This window comes from Salmo salar, chromosome ssa13 (genome assembly GCF_905237065.1).
Source record: "Salmo salar chromosome ssa13, Ssal_v3.1, whole genome shotgun sequence".
Taxonomy (NCBI): Eukaryota; Metazoa; Chordata; class Actinopteri; order Salmoniformes; family Salmonidae; genus Salmo; species Salmo salar.
Genome location: NC_059454.1, coordinates 65,440,913 through 65,462,797, shown reverse-complemented (window position 1 = coordinate 65,462,797; position 21,885 = coordinate 65,440,913). Strand labels below are relative to the sequence as shown.

Sequence of the window (21,885 nt, the reverse complement as noted above, 5' to 3'; positions counted from 1 at the left end):
TTAAAGTGATGGCCGCCCACGTCATCGGTGTGCCATGAAGGTGTCGCTCTCTGACCAAATATGGTGTGCTATAGGATATACTACACCCCTAATGAAATCGTGAAGTCTTGTTACCTCTCTGAGGAATAGATAAGAACGTGATTTGACTCGTTGAAACAACGTTTAGGGTAAGATTTTCATATTCCTTTCTTTGCAAATTGAACGAGTGGAAATACAAAATCGATCGTGCATGCTATATGGACCATTTTAGGATATGAAAAAGGATTTTATCTAACAAAACGACACTTCATGTTATCTCTGGGAATTTAAGCTTTCAGCGGATATAAGACACTTATATGTACTGCCATTTGTTGTTTCTCTAAAATCTGTGATCTTGACATAAGGCGCTGCATGATTTACAACTGTCCCGTTGACGGGACGCCGATCCTTAATTAAAACTCCCCTTACAGAAGACGCCTTCGTCCAATGACTCTTATGTGTAATGTAATGCCATGGAACAGTCATGATGAAGGGCTAGCTAGCATTCAGTGTGTATTGTATCACTTCACTTTCGATTTGTGACAGTCAGCAGAGACATAGGCTATATGTGACAAAAAAAATGCCCAAAATGTAAGAATGCCTGTATTTGTATTTATTATGGATCCCCATTAGCTGCTGCACTCTTCCTAGGGTCCAGCAAAATTAAGGCAGTTTATACAATTTTAAAAACATTACAATACTTTCACAACACACTGTGTTCCCTCAGGCCCCTACTCCACCACTACCACATATCTACAGGACTAAATCCATGTGTATGAATAGTGCGTATGTTATTGTGTGTGTGTATGCATGTGTCTGTGCCAATATTCATGTTGCTTCACAGTCCTGTCAGGTGTTGAATGGAGACAAACACAAATTAAGACATAGCAAATTGACACAATTGTAATAGGTTTTTATTTACTAAGGATATTAACACATTACATGCTACAGAAAATAAAAGGTAAAATGTGAACGTCAAATAATAGTGTTATATCACAATGGAACATCTTAAAATCAATTATTTATATTTTCACCCACTCCTGTCCTCTTCAAAAGAAAAGGGATGGCACAAAAGGAAAATTGTAATTGGGATAGGGCAATTTCATGTCATGGAATTACGCTGAGATTTCACTTTAAAAATGTATACCAAACAGAAAAAACATTAATTTCAATGTTTAACCATACAAACTCTATGCACAATGACTACTTATACATTTTTACAAAAAATATTTACAGGAAGAACTGTGCAGATAGTTTTTCCAGTAAATGTTATTTGTTTGTAATTTACTGTTTAAATTGTTCAAATTAGTCATTCTGCATAGTTGTATGGTTTGTTATTAAACTTTTAAATAAATGTTTTTTGTTTGGCATAACATTATTTTTTTTAAACCAGAGTCTCAGCGTAATTCAGTTTCTGTGGAATTACCTGGTACAAAAATACAGGAGAATGAAAACAGTTTGGCATGAATGATGAGGCATAAAAAAACAATCATCACTAACAGAGGCAATATAAGCGATAAGGTGCAGAAAAGGGATTCAACGTTGAAAAATGTTTGGGAAAGGACACCATTTTAAAATCACTCATTAAAATCCAAGTATTCGTTGGTCCAAGGGCGAAAGTTGCTTCACCTGACTGGCCTATACTCCACTAGACAAAACGGTATCATATGATCATGACCCTCTATGAAATGGAGACAGTCTCTTCTCTTCAAGGCAAGCCTGAGATGGTTGGATGACAGACGGCTGTCACTGGATGCAACATGCAAGTACAACAGACACAACAGGACCTGGCTCAACTGGCAACACATTGCAGAATGGTGTTGGTGGGAAATGTTCGAGAACATTTGAGCAATGTTAACCAAACAAAGTACAACAACTTCTTACACTATGAACATAATGGTAAAATACATACCCATCAGTGCCATATCAGAGGACAACATTAAAAAGCCAAAGACCAACAGAAAGCACATCAATTATTTGTTTCCTTTCAAGAAATCCAAACAGTATTGACAACAGAGTTCAAGAAAACTAGAAAGGGAAAATGAGAGGTGCCAGGTACATGTCCACAGCACCCTTCCCAATCTGCAGTATTGACTTAAACAAATAATTCAAAGTTATGCAATAGGGGAACTCTGTCAGGCAGTTTAATGTCATATTTTCAATTTGAGTTTGTCATTCATTTATTTGTGTAAATCTTTCTCTGTCATTGCTAAATACAGATTGCATAATTTCTAATTCATAAAATATATAGAAATATTACTTAACAGGGGCAACACAAGTTTTTGGATCTAGCAGTGACCCTGGTCTGGTTCAGTAGGTAGAAAACAAAACAGTGAAACTGGGAGGTAGCCTACTACCTGAACTTGACCAAAACTATATTTTTTTTACCCCCTTTGCAAAACATTTTGCTACTTTGTACCCTACTGAACACAACCCTGGTGCTTTCTGTACTGTGTCATAGTTCAATCATCCTCTTGCCGTACTACTCCTCCCGTCACTGAAATCTGTTTATATCACCTACAGAGCATAAAACCATTCAAACCTTTACAGACACATTTTAACTGTTCATTGTCTCATAAATACAGTGATGCTGCAGTCAACACAAGTTATGCAGGTTGCCCTCAGTTCTGCCTTCAATAGAGCAACGGTAGTGTCTTTGTAAACTTTAACATAGAAAACATCTACACAGGGCTTGTAATTAATATTCTCACTCTTAGTATTATTAAAAAGCCTTGCAGCTTCATAGACATGGACTTGGAAGGAACATGGGTTCTTACACTGTTGGGAAGGTTGTGCAACTATGCACATTTACACAATAATACCACAGGGTATAGTTGAGGGAGTAAGGACTATTTGGACTATAATTGTTCGGTTGGCAAAAAAAATAAAAAATAAGGAAATAAAATCTACCAACATTTCCACAAAAATACAGATGAACTGAGCCTGGCACTTCAGGTCATGTTATTTTCCTATTTCGGAAAGACAATTAACATCAATTAAAACAATTCAGACGAGGTAGAAAGGACAAAATAAACAGACCCTCCCCAAATGAGGATGATTGGCCTAAAACACTCACATGTGCCTACGATTGGTCAATACACCCACCCATGTTACTATGATCGATCAGTGGCTATGTGCCTTTCACCCACACAGTCCTTTAGCAATGTAATGTAGTCATCCTATGAGGACGTTTAGCATACTGCGGTGTATCTGGCACGTCAGTGGCTCGATGTGTCATAACTGTGCCCAGAGGCTAGGTACTGGGTGAGATGCTGATAGATTGGCACTAAGGGAGACACTAGGGAAATGAACGTGGTCATGTTCAGTCGGGAAGAAAGGTTTCAAAACGGGGCGGTACTCCCAAACCTGTCCGATAAGAAACATTCAATATTTTTTCCGGTAGCATAACTTTTTAAAACACTTTCAATATTGTGCCCTACTGAATACAACCCAGACCTAACTTAGAGCACCCAGTTGAAACGTAGCTGACAGAAACAATGAATTCTGTCAACTTAAAAACGTGTATATATATTTACTGTGTGTTTGCTACGACCACGTGGGAGGGAAACTAGGGGAGACACCAAAGGATTAAGGCTGCGGCTTTCTGTCGAGTGTGACAATGTGAGCTTCTGCATCACAGTGCTGGGGACTAAGTCTGCATCATTTCAAATGTGACGTTAACAGGTTCCATCTGCCAAAAGGCCTTTATGTACACTGAAACAAAACTGTACTCTGTAGGTGCCTCTAGTGTCTTTAGCATAGGGGAGGTACGGGAGGAAATGGATCAGACCATGTAACAAATGAATGAGACAGGTGGAGGAGACTGACAGGATGGGAGAGGAGGGGACTGGGCAAATCAAAGTAAGAGGAGAGAGGGCGGTGTTGGTATATTTACATTTTTCTGTCATTGTCTGGCCATTGTATCCTTATATGACCATTTCTCAAAACAATGAGGTGGACTGGACAAAGGCCCCATACCTGACAGTCCTAAGGAATGTCTCCACTTCCTCCCCAGACACAGTCATCATAGTGTTTCAGATAGATGCATAACAGTGACCACACAAAGCGTGAGGGTCTGTTCACACACAGGGCAACGAAAAAACAAAACATTTAACATAATATTTAGCATGTAATGATATATATACACAGTACCAGTCAAAGGTTTGGACACACCTACTCATTCAAGGGTTTTTATTTTTACTATTTTCTACATTGTAGAATAATAGTCTAGACATCAAAACATAAAAAATAACACATATGGAATCATGTAGTAACCAAAACAGTGGTAAACAAATCAAAATATATTTTATATTTGAGATTCTTCAAAGTAGCCACCTTTTGCCTTGATGACAGCTTTGCACACTCTTGGCATTCTCTCAACCAGCTTCTTGAGGCAGTCACCTGGAGTGCATTTCAATTAACAGGTGTGCCTTGTTAAAAGTTAATTTGTGGAAATTCTTTCCTTCTTAATACGTTTGAGCCAATCAGTTGAGTTGTGTCAATGTAGGGGTTGGTATACAGAAGATAGCCCTATTTGGTAAAAGACTAAGTCCATATTATGGCAAAAACAGTTCAAATAAGCAAAGAGAAACTACAGTCCATCATTAATTTAAGACATGAAGGTCAGTCAATATGGAAAATTAAGAACTTAGAAAGTTTCAAATGCAGTCGCAAAAACGTTGTCTTTGTGAGACGCAGAGTAGGTGAACAGATGATCTCTGCATGTGTGGTTCCCACCGTGAAGCATGGAGGAGGAGCTGTGATGGTGTGGGGGTGCTTTGCTGGTGACACTGTCTGTGATTTATTTAGGATTCAAGGCACACTTAACCAGCATGGCTACCACAGCATTCTGCAGCGATACGCCATCTCATCTGGTTGGCGCTTAGTGGGACTATCATTTGTTTTTCAACAGGACAATGACCCAACACACCTCCAGGCTGTGTAAGGGCAATTTGACCAATAAGGAGAGTGATGGAGTGCTGCATCAGATGACCTAGCCTCCACAATCACCCAACCTCAACCCAATTGAGATGGTTTGGGATGAGTTGAACCGCAGAGTGAAGGAAAAGCAGCCAACAAGTGCTCAGCATATGTGGGAACTCCTTCAAGACTGTTGGAAAAGCATCCCAGGTGAAGCTGGTTGAGAGAATGCCAAGAGTGTGCAAAGCTGTCATCAAGGCAAAGGGTTGCTACTTTGAAGAATCTCAAATATAAAATATATTTTGATTTGTTTAACACTTTTTTTTTTGGTTACTACATGATTCTGTGTGTTATTTCATCGTTTTGATGTCTTCACTATTATTTTACAATGTAGAAAATAGTAAAAATAAAGAAACTCTTGAATGAGTAGGTGTGTCCAAACTTTTGACTGGTACTATATATATATATAACTGCCCAAAAAAAGGAAACGCCAATAGTGTCTTAATAGGGCGTTGTGCCACCATGAGCCAGAACAGCCTCAATGTGCCTTGCCATAGATTATACACAATTCTGGATGGAACTCTATTGGAGGGATGTGACACCATTCTTCCATGAGAAATTCCATCATTTGGTGTTTTGTTGGTGGTCTCAAGCGCCACTCCAGAATCTTGCATAAGTGTACAATTGAGATCTGGTGACGTTTTCATGCTCATCGAACCATTAATGCCCTGTGGATGGGGGCATTGTCATCCTATAGCCATGTTAGCCAAAATAATGGGAAACTGGGCCTGCCCAGCATTTTTATACATGACCCTAAGCATGTTGGGATGTTAATTGCTTAGGAATTGCTGAGGAACCGCACCTGTGTGAAAGCACCTGTTTTCAATATACTTTGTATCCATCATTTACTCAAGTGTTTCCTTTCTTTTGGCAGTTGCTGTACCTGTCATAATTCTATCATAATATTTTTCATTTCAATACAAAAAGAGAACTTGGGGGTTTGTAGTGTGACGTTTGTAGCAGAGAGGGGCTGGGTTAGAGCCCCTGTGGTGAATAGTGGAGTATGCTGTGGTAACTCGTGCTGTCTGAAGTGCAGCAATGGTCGGTTTCAGTCGCAGTGAGCATCTGTCTCCACAAGAGGGAGTCAAAATTAGGAGTCAGGGTGGCTACTCTTCTCACTGCCAAGTTCACAGTCCATTACTACAAAAGGGTGATCCATGAGTCTGTGAGAGAAGCCACATATACACATCTGAATTGTGTGCGTGCGTGCGTGCGTAAGTATGTGTGTAGAGGAGGATTTCGTGGATAACATGGGAGAGGGGTCATAAACGCTGCTGTGTGTTGTGTATCAGGACTTCAATACTGGGGTGGAAGTGTAAACTCTATTCTGTGTGTGTATGTGAAGGGAGGGGAGTGTACTCCAGCCCCATTGGCAACAACAGCTGCTGAGTTGCAACTCCTGACCACTGTAGTCCGTATATCCTGTGTGCTCTTCCTATCATCTGTGAGAAACGATCACAGAGGGATTTTGTGAAGTGAGGAGTGAGACGAAGTGTGTCTCTCAGCTCTCCTCCTCAGGGTGTTGGTGGTCCAGAAGCCGGACGTGCGTGAAGGGAAAGTGGCCATGCTTGCCCTTGCACTCGCCCTCCCACTGGCCGTTCACGTTGATCTTGGTCACTTTTACCATGTCTCCGACCTGCAGAAACACACACAGGTTTGAATATAGAGATAGATTGGAAAGAAACAAGACCTCCTGGGGTCTAACGTGTGGCTCTTAAAAAGCCCCTGTCTGGCTCAATGGTGTTCTATAATTAGTTATTTAATGCAGCCTAATCAATCAACAATAGTAGAAGAATGAACACATCAAATCAGCTCTACCTCACACTTGAACAACCACATGAAAATGATTTAATAACTTGGTTACACCCCGTACTATTCAACGAAATTCTGTTTTGTTTAATTTGAAATGCGGCCAGGTGCACCAACATCCAAGGTTTTTGTGGGGGGAAACGTTTCAAAATGTGTAGGAACAAAGCCTCCTCCTGTCAAACCGACCCCAGCCTTTGCCTGACATGCACAGTAGCTAAACTCTATTTCGTTTCTCTAAATAAGGTCAGTTTCCACTTCAAATACACTCAGGGATGGAATACCTCCAAGGCGAGGGCCGTCTTGTCGTAGGCGTTGGGCACCCTCTTCTGAATGGCACGGGCGTAGACAGGCCCGTTCTGCAGGTTGGGCAGGGGTGTATTGCCCACGGGCTGGGCATACTGGCCCGGCTCCCCCAGAGGCGGGGGCAGCTGGGGAGCTGCTCCGTCGGTAGTGCTGCCTCCAACACCTGCCGCTACTCCGCCTACTCCTCCTGCCCCGCCGGGTCTCCCTGCCGCCGGAGCCCCCAAGGAGTTGGGCGAGGCAGGCCGGTACTTCTCCACGTAGGGCACGGGAATCATGCCGACACGGCCCTCTTGGTTGGCCGCGTTCCACCACTGCTCCTCAGGCTTCTCCAGCACGCGCAGCACATCTCCCTTGCGGAAGGGCAGGTCCTCCTCATCGTTGCCAGGGAAGTCAAAGAGGGCGCGAACAAACTCTGCCTCCTGCAGGGCGCCCCCCGGGGCAGCGGCGGCACAGCTCACGAAGCCCGCATGCTTGGCCTTGCTGATGGGTTCGATCAGCGTGGTGGTGTCCAGGTAGTGGATCTTGTAGAACTCCAGCAGGGCGGGTAGGGCATCAAACTCCTGATCCCCGATGCGGAACCGCGGGGGGGCCAGACCTGGCGGGCGAGGCAGGGGGAGAGGATGGAGCAGTTTGTTATGTCATATCATTACCACGGCTGATCTAACAACGTATGGTGGACCAATGGGTGGATTTTCCCTTCTGCATCAAAGGCAGTGTTGCACTAAATGAAGGTCTGACACTGATGCAATTAATTTTGTTGAAATTGTTTATGTAAAAGATGATATTGGCTTAGGTCTCATGCTTTTATAGAGTTATCCCAAGCGGAGGTGACCTAGGCTCCTGCTGTTGCCTGGCCTATTCTGGAGAAAACCACTCTCCTGGAACTCAGAGGCTACTGAAAGAGCCTCACAGCAAAAAAAGAATTCTGACAATGGAGCCCTAACAAAAGAATGTGGCTCAAGTCAAGGAGTTAGCTGAAATAGTATTGAAGTCTCCCACGGCTTCACATACAGCATGCAAACGCTCCCAGTCACAATTTCTTTGCAAGTTTATTAATAAAAACAAATATGTTCAAGGGGATCGTCATCATAATACATTTTAATGCCACCCACAGTATCTGGGTCTAAGAAGACATAGGCCTACTCATTCAATAGTTTGATTCAATTTCAAAGCATAGCTAATGGTCACACCATTGTCTTCCGATAGGTGGCGTCATTTTAACGTGACATGCAGTTGCCATCTGTATTACAAATCATGGAACTAATCTCTAAAAATCGTGATTTTGCTCATTCGCTTACACTAGTTCCTAAATCACTCCACTATGATACACTGGGCTGGCTACTACGGCACACCATGCTTGACGAGCTGTGCAAACTTGCTCCAGTTAGAAGCTTACTGCTAGCTTGTTTGAATGGCCATTGCGGTAGCTAATTTGCAAGCTTGCTGATTAAGTTGTATGGCACTAAAGTTATGGGACTGTTCTCAGAAATCATATGTATCTGACAGCTGGTACTGTGCCTCGCTACTTTAACATTTGGCCAGAGCAATAACGTCGCAGCTTGAGCAGTGCACTAGTCACGGCAGAACAGAAACTGGATTATCATAAAACATGAACTGTGCTATTAGCTAGAATTTCACTACAGTGGATGGCTACAGCGCCTTCAGAAACTCTGACTTTTTCCACGTTGTTGTGTTACAGCCTTTTGTCATTGTCAAAGTGGAATTACTCCACAATACTAAACTAATTGACAAAGTGAAAAGGAAGGCTGTACAGAACAAAAATATCCCAAAACATGAATCCTGTTTGCAACAAGACACTAAAGTAATACTGCAATAAATGTGACAAAGCAAAAAAACTTTTTGTCCTGAATACAGAGTTATGTTTAGGGCAAATCCAATACAACACATTACTGAGTACCACTCTCTATATTTTCAAGCACAGTGATGGCTGCATCATGTTATGGGTATGCTTGTAATCATTAAGGACTGGGGAGTTAAATCTATGGCAAGAATTGAAAATGGTTGTCTAGCATTGATCAACAACCAAAATGACTGAGCTTAAAGAATTTAGAAAATAATAATGGGAAAATATTGTATAATCCAGGTGTGAAAAGCTCTTAGGGACTTACCGAGAAAGCCTTACAGCTGTAATCACCGCCAAAGGTGGTTATAACCTTTGGCGGTGAATACTTAAGTAAATGAGATATGTATTTAATTTTCAATACATTTGGTAAAATTTCAGAAAATATGTTTTCACTGTCATGGGGTATTGTGTGATGGGCGAGAAAAAAATATTTAATCCATTTTGAATTCAGGCTGTAACACAACAAAATGTGGAATAAGTCAAAGGGTATGAATACTTTCTGAAGGCACTGTAGGCTAGAAGGAGTATTCAGTATGGAGTGTGTGAACTGGCATTGTTAGCATCCTTCGTTTCATATGGATTGATAAGACTGATTCAGCTAGCAAGCACAATAGCTTCTAGCTAATTTTCATGCACATTTCAAAATTCACAAATACTGGTCCAACAACCACTAAACTCTTAGTTAGAGGTAAAATCAAGTAGTTAAGACTTGCTCAGGAATAAAACGTCAAATTAGCTATGGATTTATCGTTTTTGGTAGGATTAATTCAGACAAATGTTCAAAAACGCACAAAGCTTTTTTTCTCATATTTTGTGCAGAAATGCATTTACTTCCATGTTAGTCAGCATTTCTCCTTTGTCAAGATAATCAATCCACCTGATAGGTGTGGCATATCAAGAAGCTGATGAAACAGCATTATACATTACACAGGTGCACCTTGTGCTGGGGACAAAAGGCCACTAAAATGTGCAGCACAACACAATGCCACAGATGTCTCAAGTTGAGGGCACATGCAATTGACATGCTGACTGCAGGAATGTCCACCAGAGCTGTTGCCAGAGAATTTTATGTTCATTTATCTACAATAAGCCGCCTCCGTTTTAGAGAATTTGGCAGTACGTCCAACCTGCCTCACAACCGCAGAACACATGTAACCATGCCAGCCCAGGACCTCCACTTCAGGCTTCTTCACCTACGGGATCGTCTGAGACCAGCCACCTGCACAGCTGATGAAACTGAGGAGTATTTCTATCTGTAATAAAGCCCTTTTGTGGGGCAAAACTCATTCTTTTTGGCTGGGCCTGGCTCCCTAATGGCTGCGCACATGCCCAGTCATGTGTAATCCATAGATTAGGCCCTAATGAATTTATTTCAATTGACTGATTTCCTTATATGAACTGTCCCTCAGTAAAATCATTGAAATTGTTGCATGTTATGTTTATATTTTGGTTTAGTATAGCTACGTGGTTAGCTTCTTCCATAATCAAGCTTCGCTTGGTAACAGCAGAGAATTCCCTCCTGGATCAAGAGACTTGCTGTCTAATATTGGTTTTCTGCATGCAGCATTTTTTAGTTACTTGTATAACTTTGAGCTGGGATGTCTGTCCTGCAAATACTTCAGGTCAGAGACTGTATAAACTGTTCTCAATGCCCTCGTTAGCATTTAGTTAGCATTCGCTATGCGATTTTACATGTACTTGTTAGCATTGCTAACCTTTGGATTACAAAGGCTCAGTGGTGTTTGAAAATAGCGCCCCTTGTGTTCGGTTTGAAGGTATAACAATCTGGATATCGCCAAAGCTTTATCACGTCAGTGTTTGCGAGTTATCAGGCGCATGTCGAGATGGCATGTGCTAATTTCAAAGTTGCATATTTGAGTCGCATCAGGTTGACTTTTTGCACTTAGCTAACCCTAACCATAATTCGTATACGCTACATGAATTCTTCTAAACTGCTGCGTAAAGTCACTTCTGATATTGGCAGCATCCCATCTGTCAAAAACACAGATCAGTGCAGATGGTCGTTACGATATCAAAATAAAGTAACAAATAAGAACTGAGCCTGTGTAAAAAAAAAAACAGGGCAGGAACACAGGCATTCCACACACACCATTCGGAATAGTCATCCTCCAATTGTGACAGCCTGTCCATTCATTCACAGGATCAACCCAACCCACCCCTTTCACTCCGTCTACCAGGTTCTTACTAAACAGAAAGTACCTAAAACTCCAGATGACAAAACTAAACAGACCTTTGAAAACCCACTATTAAACAGTTTTTTTTTTTTTAAAGCAGCCACCACCAGTCTTATATACTGTATGTAGTTCACTAAGCACAAGCTAGCTACATGACCGCCACAGCTAACGACGTAACGTTAGGGTTGCTTCCGTTGCAACATAATACAGTATATTCAGTCCTTAACTAACATCAGTAGACATCTAACTAACGTTAGCTAGACGTTCATAGCTTAGCCAGAGTTTCTAAACAAATAGCTATTGTCTTTGGTTTAGGTTTGCTAACTAGCTATGTATGTCTGGTGTAACGTTAGTTAGCTGGCTAGCTCGCTATTTTACCTGATCCAGATTGCCGGTTGTTGCTGATGCTGTTAATTATATAATGTGAGACTTTTGAGTTTTCTGAGACAGATAGCACGTAGTCCCCAGGACTGGTAATCGAGTCCCTGACCAGGAACACGCCATGTCTCTGACCCTGCAAGAGAGAAACCGCCTCCTGTCGGCTCAACCTTCCCCAGTACCAGCTAGCACGGTCCTCGGCATCAAAATTCCCGGCCATGGCTCCAAATCCACTCCGAGGATCCAAGGCCTTCCCCTTGCCTCTCCCTATTCGCAATCGGGATTCAACTCATACAAAAACTTTGGTTCACTATGGAACACGCTCCGGGAAAAAACCATGGCATCGATACCGCTTTAAACCGTTACATCTATGTACATTTCACCGACTCCCACGAAACAATACAGTTAACACCTTAATTAAGAATTAATTGTGGCAACCAGAAATCTATAATTTATTTGTCAAGGCGTTTTAAAATAAATCTCTTAAGTAATTTGAAATATAAACTCAGAGGCTGAAATGGCGGATCTTTAGGGAAAGATTGACCTCATCCACCGGATGTAATGAGGTGTAACTAGTCATGATGGAGCATGTCATGATGGGCATCACATCCATCCATTTTGAGAAGGTCGAGAAATTATGTCGTTGATTAATCAATTATCAAAAGTTCACCTCTGACTTCAACTCATCTGGTTGCTTGTTAAATATTAGACTACCTGGTTATTTAGCCTGGACCGCAGATTTTTGTTCTTGATGAATATAAGTCAAGTGTATGCAGCTTCAACAATTTGACACTAGATGTCACTCAAATGCCACTTAATTGTATTTACATTTGACATTTTTGTCATTTAGCAGGTGGTCTTATGCAGTGCGACTTACATTTAGTAAGTCATTCATCTTAAGTTAGCTAGGTGGGACAAACACATATCTCAGTCATAGTAAGTACATTTTTCCTCAAAAAGTACTTATCAGCAAAGTCAGTGCTAGGGGGGAAATGACTCAAGTGTGAGTGTTAGTTCATGCTGTGGGATTATTTAAGGTATTCTTTGAAGAGTTACAGTTTCAGATGTTTTTGGAATGGAATAAATGTAACAGAGTCAAACATGTGGTTTCCATATGTTTGATACCTTTCCAGTTATTCCATCCAAGCCATTAAAATGAGCCTGTCCTCCTATAGCACCTCCCACCAGAACAGAAACGTCGTAGGGTAAAAGTTGAATACCCCTGTTGTAAAGCATGACCCTGCAGGATAAAGTCACTGCTTTGATATTTTCAGAGAATGACAGGATGTTGTCTAGGGTCACGCCAAGGTTTATGTACTCTGGGAGGGAGACACCGTGGAGTTGTCAACCGTGATGTAGAGGTCTTAGAGCAGGCAGGCCTTCCCCGGGAGGAAGAGCAGCTCCGTCTTGTCGAGGTTGAGCTTGAGGTGGTGGGCCAACAACCAAGCTGAGATATCTGCCAGGCACGCAGAGATGCATCGCCACCTGGGTGTCAGAAGGGGGAAAGGAGAAAAGTAGTTGAGTGTCATCCGCATAGCAATGAAAGGAGAGACCATGTGAGGATATGATGGCGCCTAGTGACTTGGTTTATGGAGCGAAGAGGAGAGAGCCTAGAACCGAGCCCTGGGGGACACCAGTAGCAAGAGTACGTGGTGCACACACACATCCTCTCCACATCACCTGGTAGGAGTGGCCTGCCAGGTAGGATGCAATCAAAGAGTCTGCTGAGCCTGAGACGCCCAGCCCTGAGAGGGTTGAGAGGAGGATCTGATGGTTCACGGCGTCGAAGGCAGCGTATAGAGGAGAGCGAGTCAGCTTTGGCAGTGCGGAGAGCCTCCGTGACAGAGAGCAGTCTCAGTTGAGTGACCTTTCCTGAAGCCTAGGGAAGATGTAAGGGGGAACCTACTAGGTTAGGACAGCAGTCATTATTACATTCATAATTAACAAGTAGTTATGTCATGTTATTTGTGAGGGCATTAATGAATGATATTCTACACATTGCTCTGTGAGTCTATGACATCAGACTCTCTCCACTGCCATCTCAATGGACAAAAAATGTGGTGTCTCAATGCCTCGAAAAGAGATGGACTAGTTATTTTGAGGTAACATGGTGACACTTATGACAACATTTTGGCACACATTTAAACTTTTCTGTGTTTTTAATATATTTTTAAAGATATCATAAGTAGAAAATCATGATCTGTCCCATCTATAAACTACCTTGCTGTTTTATTTGTATATTTTCCAAGTAGAACAAAAGCTATTGAAACTTGCTGGATTTTATAGGCTGGTTTCACAGACGCAGATTAAGCTTTGTCCAGGGCCCGTATCCACAGAGGATGGTAAATGATGGTGATGGAGTCTGCTGATGATGTTGTAGAGGGCAAGTCTGGAAACCAACGTGAGTCTTAGAGCCACTGGACTTCTCCTCTTCCATTCTGTGTAGCACCCACTTGGGTGATGCCTCAGCAGCTCTGGGTGCCAGAAAACTCACCACACATAGTTCAGAATCGTAGGCAGTTATCCTCACTACCAGCCCTCTGCCTCAGCACTACTGTATTCCTCTCTCCCATTCCTCTCACGCTTCAGCCGACTCCTCAAATGATGTTCTCAGGAGATCAGTAATTGGCAGCCAGGTGAAACAAAAACAAATGTACTGTGTCCAGATGCATTTTTTCAAACAAAAACATTAGCCAGCTAGCTAGCCATGACAAAAGTGTTAACCTGTTAGTCAATGTGAAAATCTGTGGCTCAAAAACATCAGATATATGCAATAAAAACTCAATGTTAAACAGACCTGCTGTTTTCAACTCTCTAGAGACAGCAGGAGCGGTAGACATACTCTCAATGATCGGCTATGAAAAGCCAACTGACATTTAGGTGCTGACCTGTTGCATCCTCGACAACTACTGTGATTATTATTTGACCATGCTGGTCATTTATGAACATTTGAACATCTTGGCCATGTTCTGTTATAATCTCCACCCGGCATAGCCAGATGAGGATTGGCCACTCCTCATAGCCTGGTTCCTCTCTAGGTTTCTTAGTAGGTTTTGGCCTTTCTAGGGAGTTTTTCCTAGCCACCGTGCTTCTACACATGCATTGCTTGCTGTTTGGGGTTTTAGGCTGGGTTTCTGTACAGCACTTTGAGATATCAGCTGATCTAAGAAGGGCTATATACATACATTTGATTTGAATGTTATCAAAAACAAAAAAGCTGCAATTAAAAACACCTACAAAATAACAAAATATGTACACAGTAACATGAGCTCTGTGCTTATGCTGCTACTAGGGCACCATGCAAACTATAGAACAGTTATTATTATCTAAAAGGCAAAACTGATCTTAGATCAGCATTCCTACTCTTAGATGCTTTGTGGATACAGACCAGGATTTAAAAAAATCTCAATTGAGATTCTCCATTGAAAGTTTTCTAATCCAGAGCTGTGTTCGAATACCCATACTTAATGAGTATATACATGACAGTGAGGGAAAAAAATATTTCATCCCCTGCTGATTTTGTACGTTTGCCCACTGACAAAGAAAGAATCAGTCTATAATTTTAATGGTAGGTTTATTTGAACAGCGAGAGACAGAATAACAACAAAAAAATCCAGAAAAACGCATGTCAAAATTTTTATAAATTGATTTGCATTTTAATGAGGGGAAATAAGTATTTGACCCCCTCTCAATCAGAAAGATTTCTGGCTCCCAGGTGTCTTTTATACAGGTAACGAGCTGAGATTAAGAACACACTCTTAAAGGGAGTGCTCCTAATCTCAGTTTGTTACCTGTATAAAAGACACCTGTCCACAGAAGCAATCAATCAATCAGATACCAAACTCTCCACCATGGCCAAGATCAAAGAGCTCTCCAAGGATGTCATGGACAAGATTGTAGACCTACAAGGCTGGAATGGGCTACAAGACCATCGCCAAGCAGCTTGGTGAGAAGGTGACAACAGTTGGTGCAATTATTCGCAAATCTCCCTCGGCCTGGGGCTCCATGCAAGATCTCACCTCGTGGAGTTGCAATGATCATGAGAACGGTGAGGAATCAGCCCAGAACTACACGGGAGGATCTTGTCAATGATCTCAAGGCAGCTGGGACCATAGTCACCAAGAAAACAATTGGTAACACACTACGCCGTGAAGGACTGAAATCCTGCAGCACCCGCGAGGTCCCCCTGCTCAAGAAAGCACATATACATGCCCTTCTGAAGTTTGCCAATGAACATCTGAATGATTCAGAGGACAACTGGGTGAAAGTGTTGCGGTCAGATGAGACCAAAATGGAGCTCTTTGGCATCAACTCAACTCGCCGTGTTTGGAGGAGGAGGAATGCTGCCTATGACCCCAAGAACACCATCCCCACCGTCAAACATGGAGGTGGAAACATTATGCTTTGGGGGTGTTTTTCTGCTAAGGGGACAGGACAACTTCACCGCATCAGAGACGATGGACGGGGCCATGTACCGTCAAATCTTGGGTGAGAACCTCCTTCCCTCAGCCAGGGAATTGAAAATGGGTCGTGGATGGGTATTCCAGCATGACAATGACCCAAAACACACGGCCAAGGCAACAAAGGAGTGGCTCAAGAAGAAACACATAAAGGTCCTGGAGGGGCCTAGCCAGTCTCCAGACCTTAATCCCATAGAAAACTGTCGAGGGAGCTGAAGGTTCGAGTTGCCAAACATCAGCCTCGAAACCTTAATGACTTGGGAAAAGATCTGCAAAGAGGAGTGGGACAAAATCCCTCCTGAGATGTGTGCAAACCTGGTGGCAAACTACAAGAAATGTCTGACCTCTGTGTCCACCAAGTACTAAGTCATGTTTTGCAGAGGGGTCAAATACTTATTTCCCTCATTAAAATGCAAATCATTTTATAACATTTTTGACATGCGTTTTTCTGGATTTTTTTGTTGTTGTTATTCTGTCTCTCACTGTTCAAATAAACCTACCATTAAAATTATAGACTGATCATTTCTTTGTCAGTGGGCAAACATACAAAATCAGCAGGGGATCAAATACTTTTTTCCCTCACTGTACATACTATGTACTATTAGTTCATTTTAGTATACTGTAAACAAACAGTATCCTTTCAGTTGAGCATACTAGCTCTTTGCCAGTCTACTGGAACATGATGCTGTTGCTATGCAACCTCTTACTAGCTAGTTAGCATAACAAATTACAAAATTGTGTTCTTAAATTCAATCTGAAGTGCCAAATTCCGCTCGTAAATTCAGACCCAGCTAGTACAGTGGATCTAGGCCGATTCTAGCTGAGAGTTGGGGCACTAGGCTGAGAGTCAGACTCGGCCGAAGTCATGTGGCCCGAGTCTGGGCCGCCTTCGGCAGTATTACTTATGGCTAGGATTTGGGGATTGGGCTCTGGCTGATTCCGGTGTGTTATCTGCACCAAATGTTTTACTTGAGGCTCGGGCCGATTGGGGCTACTCTCTGGCAGATGATTACACGGGCTGCTTTATGTAATTAACATTCCATTATTTATTTTTCCATATTTTCTCTGTTTCTGTGATCAACGAAATACAATTAACATTTAAATTAAATTCTTTAAGAGTCCTGTGTAGTATTTTAGTATTTTGATACTTTGTGCAAGGCAATTGATAAGCATCAAAAACTTTGTGGATGGAGCCTCCCGAGTGGCGCAGCAATCTAAGACACTCCAATGCAGTGCAAACTGTGTTGCAACAGATGCTGGTTCGAGACCCGCGCTGGCCGCGCCCAGGAGACCCATGAGGCGACGTAATATTGGCCTAGCGTCGTCCGAGTTTGGGGAGGGTTTGGCCGGGATGTCCTTGTCCCATTGCGCTGTAGCGACTCCTGTGGCGGGCCACGCGCACGCACGGTGACATGGTCACCAGGTGAATGGTGTTTCCTCCGACACAAAATGTTTTTTTTGTGGATGTGTATAATAGTCATATTTAAAATTACTAAATCGGGTAATTTTGCATACATTTATTTAAATATGCATCGGGCCGCTTCTGGGGGGTTTCTGGTAAGATGCCGGCAAAGTCAGCTGAATTCCGGTAGACGGAAACGGCCTGATGTACTTGGGCCGATTCTGGGCAGTCATTCATTTTGATTCCCGGGCCGAGTCCGATACTTGATTCTGGGCCGAATCAATCAGTTCCGACACCCCGAAAGAGGGCCGCTTCTGGGCCGATTCCTCATTGCTAGCTGGGGAACGTTGTCAGATTGTCTGTTTGTAAATTCAGAGTGTTTCGCTCTCGGAGCGCACACTGGACGCCCCGGCCAAGAGTAGGGTTGATTTGAGTGTTCTGATCTTACAACGGCAATCAAGCTAACGTTGGCTAGCTTGCTAGCTTCTCCCAGACACAAATGAGACCACTGACCATTTTACTCGCCCTAGCAGAGCTGGTTAGGCAGTTGTCATGTTATCCAGAGTGTTAATGACTGTAACTGTGTTGCTGGCATCAATTGAATTGCGCTTTTTTGCAGACGTTTACTGACACCGCCCATATTCAACTGGTGTTGAGTGCTCTGAAATCGGAGTAGATCGCCAGATTGAATTTACGAAAGCACCCGAATGTCGATTGAGAACGCACAATGACTATACCATTTAGCTAAGCTAAGAATGATGGGAATAATCAAGTTAATAAACGATGGGTAGTTAAGTTAGATAGCCTATAGTTAATATACTGGCAAGTTTGATGTATAAGTAGCCAACTAAGTTAGGTAGCTAGCTAACAACATACCGGTACATACTGCTGTAATGATATGCTATGTGGTTCGTAAGTACAGCGTAGGTAACAAATTATCAGCCAACATAACGTGTAAGGTAACTTATTTGAAAAGTCATTACATTGCTCAACATTTTCTTAACATTTGTCATAATTAGTTAAAACACCTAATTTGTATCCGCTCGTTGTACTTCGGCTGCATATTTTCCGCCATTTTCTTCAAATCTGAAAACGATGTGAAGCCATGCCCATTTCCTTAAGAATTGCATTATGGGCCCTAAAGTACGGAAATAGTGTCCTCTGTGTGTATACTTCATATTTTGGTGAATTTAGTACGACATCCGGGAACTTTTGGCATACAAACTATATCCATACTATGACCAATAAGCTTACTATATATTCAATTCACGTCACAAATAGTACAGTTAGTATGAGTTTTCAAACACAGCTCAGGACTATGTGTTTGTGCCTGTTGTCGTGACTTTACTTTCATTAATCTGATGACTGTTATTTATCTAATCAACTAACTATGTTTAATTGTTAATTGATTAAATGAATCATGAAATAATTAACTCATTAGGATTTGGGACACCACGAGAGTGGTTCTTGAAAGAGTTAACATGTCCTGAATTAAACTAAAAGCTATTACATCCATAAACAGTCAACTTATCAATCATAACCTCGTATCATATCATCATTCTGAACAGTTGTATCCTCCTTGCATCTGAAAGAACCTGAGCCTTACTTATGATTCAGTACAACACAAATTGGTTTAATTATTTATTTACTAGCTAACTAAATGGTAACACAGGATAAATATACACACTTAATACATTAGAAACAGGTCCCAAGCGGACTGACAACAATATGGCGGCTTGTTACGACAGACAGACAGACAGACAGACAGACAGACAGACAGACAGACAGACAGACAGACAGACAGACAGACAGACAGACAGACAGACAGACAGACAGACAGACAGACAGACAGACAGACAGACAGACAGAAACAGAGACACTAAACGTTGGTACATTTTGAAACTACTCTCACTTATACTTTGCACATGAACCGCCGCCCGCTTGGAGTAAAGAAATCGTGAATGTATTTACATGGAAATGCCTTGGTTCACCGTATATCTCTTTCGGAACCTGGCCTTCTTGGAAAGGGGGTTGGTTGGACCTTTTCGCGGCACGCTTGTAAGGCTCTGATTGTCCAAAAGGGGTCCCCACCCGTCTTCTACGGTTGTTCTCCTCTGCAGTCGTCCGATATCCGGTGACTTATTGTGTAGTCCTGAACAGAACTACAGAGCTTATTCTACTTCCATTCGCTCTGGAAGAAGCTTATTTGAAGATAGGCTAGCCAGCCGTGTCGATGGTTCTCAATGGGGTAATGAGAGTAGTGTACTACGGTGATTTGAGAAGGGTAATGGTCCCACATAAATTCGCTTTTCTAGATACTTTACTAAATCAGCCCTACCAGTGATTGTCCGGGAGGTGACTTTATCGTTTCTACCTCGTGTTGAGTGGTTTCAGAGTTCAAACCACTTTAAACGTGAGCTGCAGCTCAACATCTCTCTGGTCTGCTATGTTAATTCTTAACCCATCATTTTATACAGTTCATTCAAACGGGCGGTTCCATCAGGCTCACTGACCTCACTCAGGGGTGTGGCTTGTCACTTGTACAAAGTTATGTGAAACTATCTCTTATGGCTCCTAAAATCATATCCCTATCTTAACAAAAACTCTAATAATTTTTCATATTTCATGCACAACACAGAGGATGAAAACTTTGTGCATGTAGTATGTATACTTTAAGTTACAGTATTTCTTCTACAGTATAACATCACAAAATAAACAACCAAACCGACAGTGTTCTTTTAGGTCACCTCTGACCATTCCCCACGTTCTATATTAGAAATATTGTTCCAGTATTCACTTTAGAACATGTTAGAGTTTCGGCAGGAAAATGTCTGTGAAGCAAAGGCACATTCCTGTGGTGAACATTGGAGATAGAGATGCTGAATGTTCTGTCATTGATTTACAACAGGGTGTGAGCTGTCAACCCCCCCCCCCAGTTCCCTTCTCCCCCCTCTGCGGGTGAGAGGGGGTCTGGTTGAAGTTATTTATTGCCAAGCTGATCTGATCAATTTGGATCCTCACAGGACAGTCATGACACTGTAGTGAATACGGTGTAGGTTACACATACACAGTGGTGTAAAGTACTTAAGTACTACTTAAGTAGTTTTTTGGGGTATCTGTACTTTACTATTGATATTTTTGCCAACTTTTACTTCACTACATTCCTAAAGAAAAAAATCTTAACATTCAGTGAAAGTTAAGTTATTAAAAAAACTCAAAATAACCAATAATTTCCATTCTCAGAGCGTTAATAAAACCTTAATGGAAAACTTTTAAGGAATCAGTAAAATGTTCTTAGAACCTCCCTGCAACCTAAAAATAAACATTCCCAGAACAGTCAATGTTCACTTCTGTTCTCAGAACATTTAAAAAAACGTTCCGTTTTACCGGTCAGGAAACGTATGGCTTTGTTTCCACAACCAATGTGAAACTAAAAACATACGTTCCCAAAACTTCCAAGGAACCACATTTTGGGGAGACATTGTCATTTAAATGCATAAAACATGCTGTAATGTAGGCCATAACATTAATCCACACTGGATGCAAACAAATCTCGCTCTAGTTTTTCCGTCGAAGAATGAAAAGAACAGGGAATAAAATACTGGTCATTAAAAAAACGTGTAGTATGTGCTATTTGACATTATTATTTTTTTAACATTGCTTGACAAGCTTGATGGAGGTTAGAATGACACATTACCAGATGGGAAGTACTTACTGCCTGGTCCCAGATCTGTTTGTGTCTCCATTGCTCATGTTTGGCAATGGATGACAATGAGTGACAACCCACTGGGCACAAACTGGTGGAATCAATGTTGTTTCAACGTAATTTGTCAACGTATTGTGATGTGGAATCAATGTAAACTCTTGTTTTGATGGACAAATTTGAACCACATTATTATGTTATTATGGTAACCAAATTTTAACAGAGACAAACCGTGTATAAATTATTCTGAATTTGTACCTTTAAATCAACGGCAGAACTTCAATGTTACATCGACTATCATAAAAAAAACAATAGGCTGGGCATTAACTCCTACTGGAGAATTGATCTATCTACAGCTACCGTTTGATCTCTCATCCAAGGTTTTAACCAAGCCCAGCCCAATAGCTATGTGATATCGTGAGAATGAATGTTGAGAAATATGCACTTAAAAACTAAATAGATTCATTGTTGCTATCGAATTCATTCCAAAGGGTAGGTTTAGCAGAGCAGAGGAAATGTGACCATACTTTATCACTCATAAATCATCAATGATGCTATTTAGGCCTATATAGCATTTGCAAAGTCATGAACAGCTATTGTTTCAATTCAACCCAGGGTTCAACTAAAAATAGACAATACATAGGTCTAGGGTTTCAAGCTCTGGTTGATTTCAAATGTAATGATATTTAGTGAAATCTATCTCCTCAGAGGAGGAAGGGGAGGACCATCCTCCTCAGTGAATTTCATAGAAAATAAAAATTGTAAAACATTTA

The 21,885-nt window shown here is 41.7% G+C and overlaps 1 protein-coding gene across 1 annotated transcript; it reads right to left on the bottom strand.

Annotated features, from left to right (window-relative positions):
• Positions 1-6,282: 6,282 nt before the first annotated feature.
• LOC106567578 (adapter molecule crk) lies at positions 6,283-20,293 on the bottom strand. Its single transcript, XM_014137061.2, has 4 exons — positions 19,381-20,293; positions 11,548-13,032; positions 7,089-7,705; positions 6,283-6,634 (listed from the first exon to the last, which is right to left on the bottom strand). Exons 2-4 carry the CDS (start codon positions 11,765-11,767, stop codon positions 6,500-6,502), a joined length of 972 nt encoding a protein of 323 aa, XP_013992536.1. The 5' UTR covers positions 11,768-13,032; positions 19,381-20,293; the 3' UTR covers positions 6,283-6,499.
• Positions 20,294-21,885: the final 1,592 nt, after the last annotated feature.

Coding starts and splice junctions, on each gene's coding strand:
- LOC106567578 (XM_014137061.2), bottom strand. CDS start 11,767: ATGGCCGGGAATTTTGATGCCGAGGACCGTGCTAGCTGGTACTGGGGA. Junction 7,706..11,547: donor CAACCGGCAATCTGGATCAG/GTAAAATAGCGA, acceptor CTCGCCCGCCAG/GTCTGGCCCCCCCGCGGTTC. Junction 6,635..7,088: donor AGACGGCCCTCGCCTTGGAG/GTATTCCATCCC, acceptor GTGTTTCTGCAG/GTCGGAGACATGGTAAAAGT.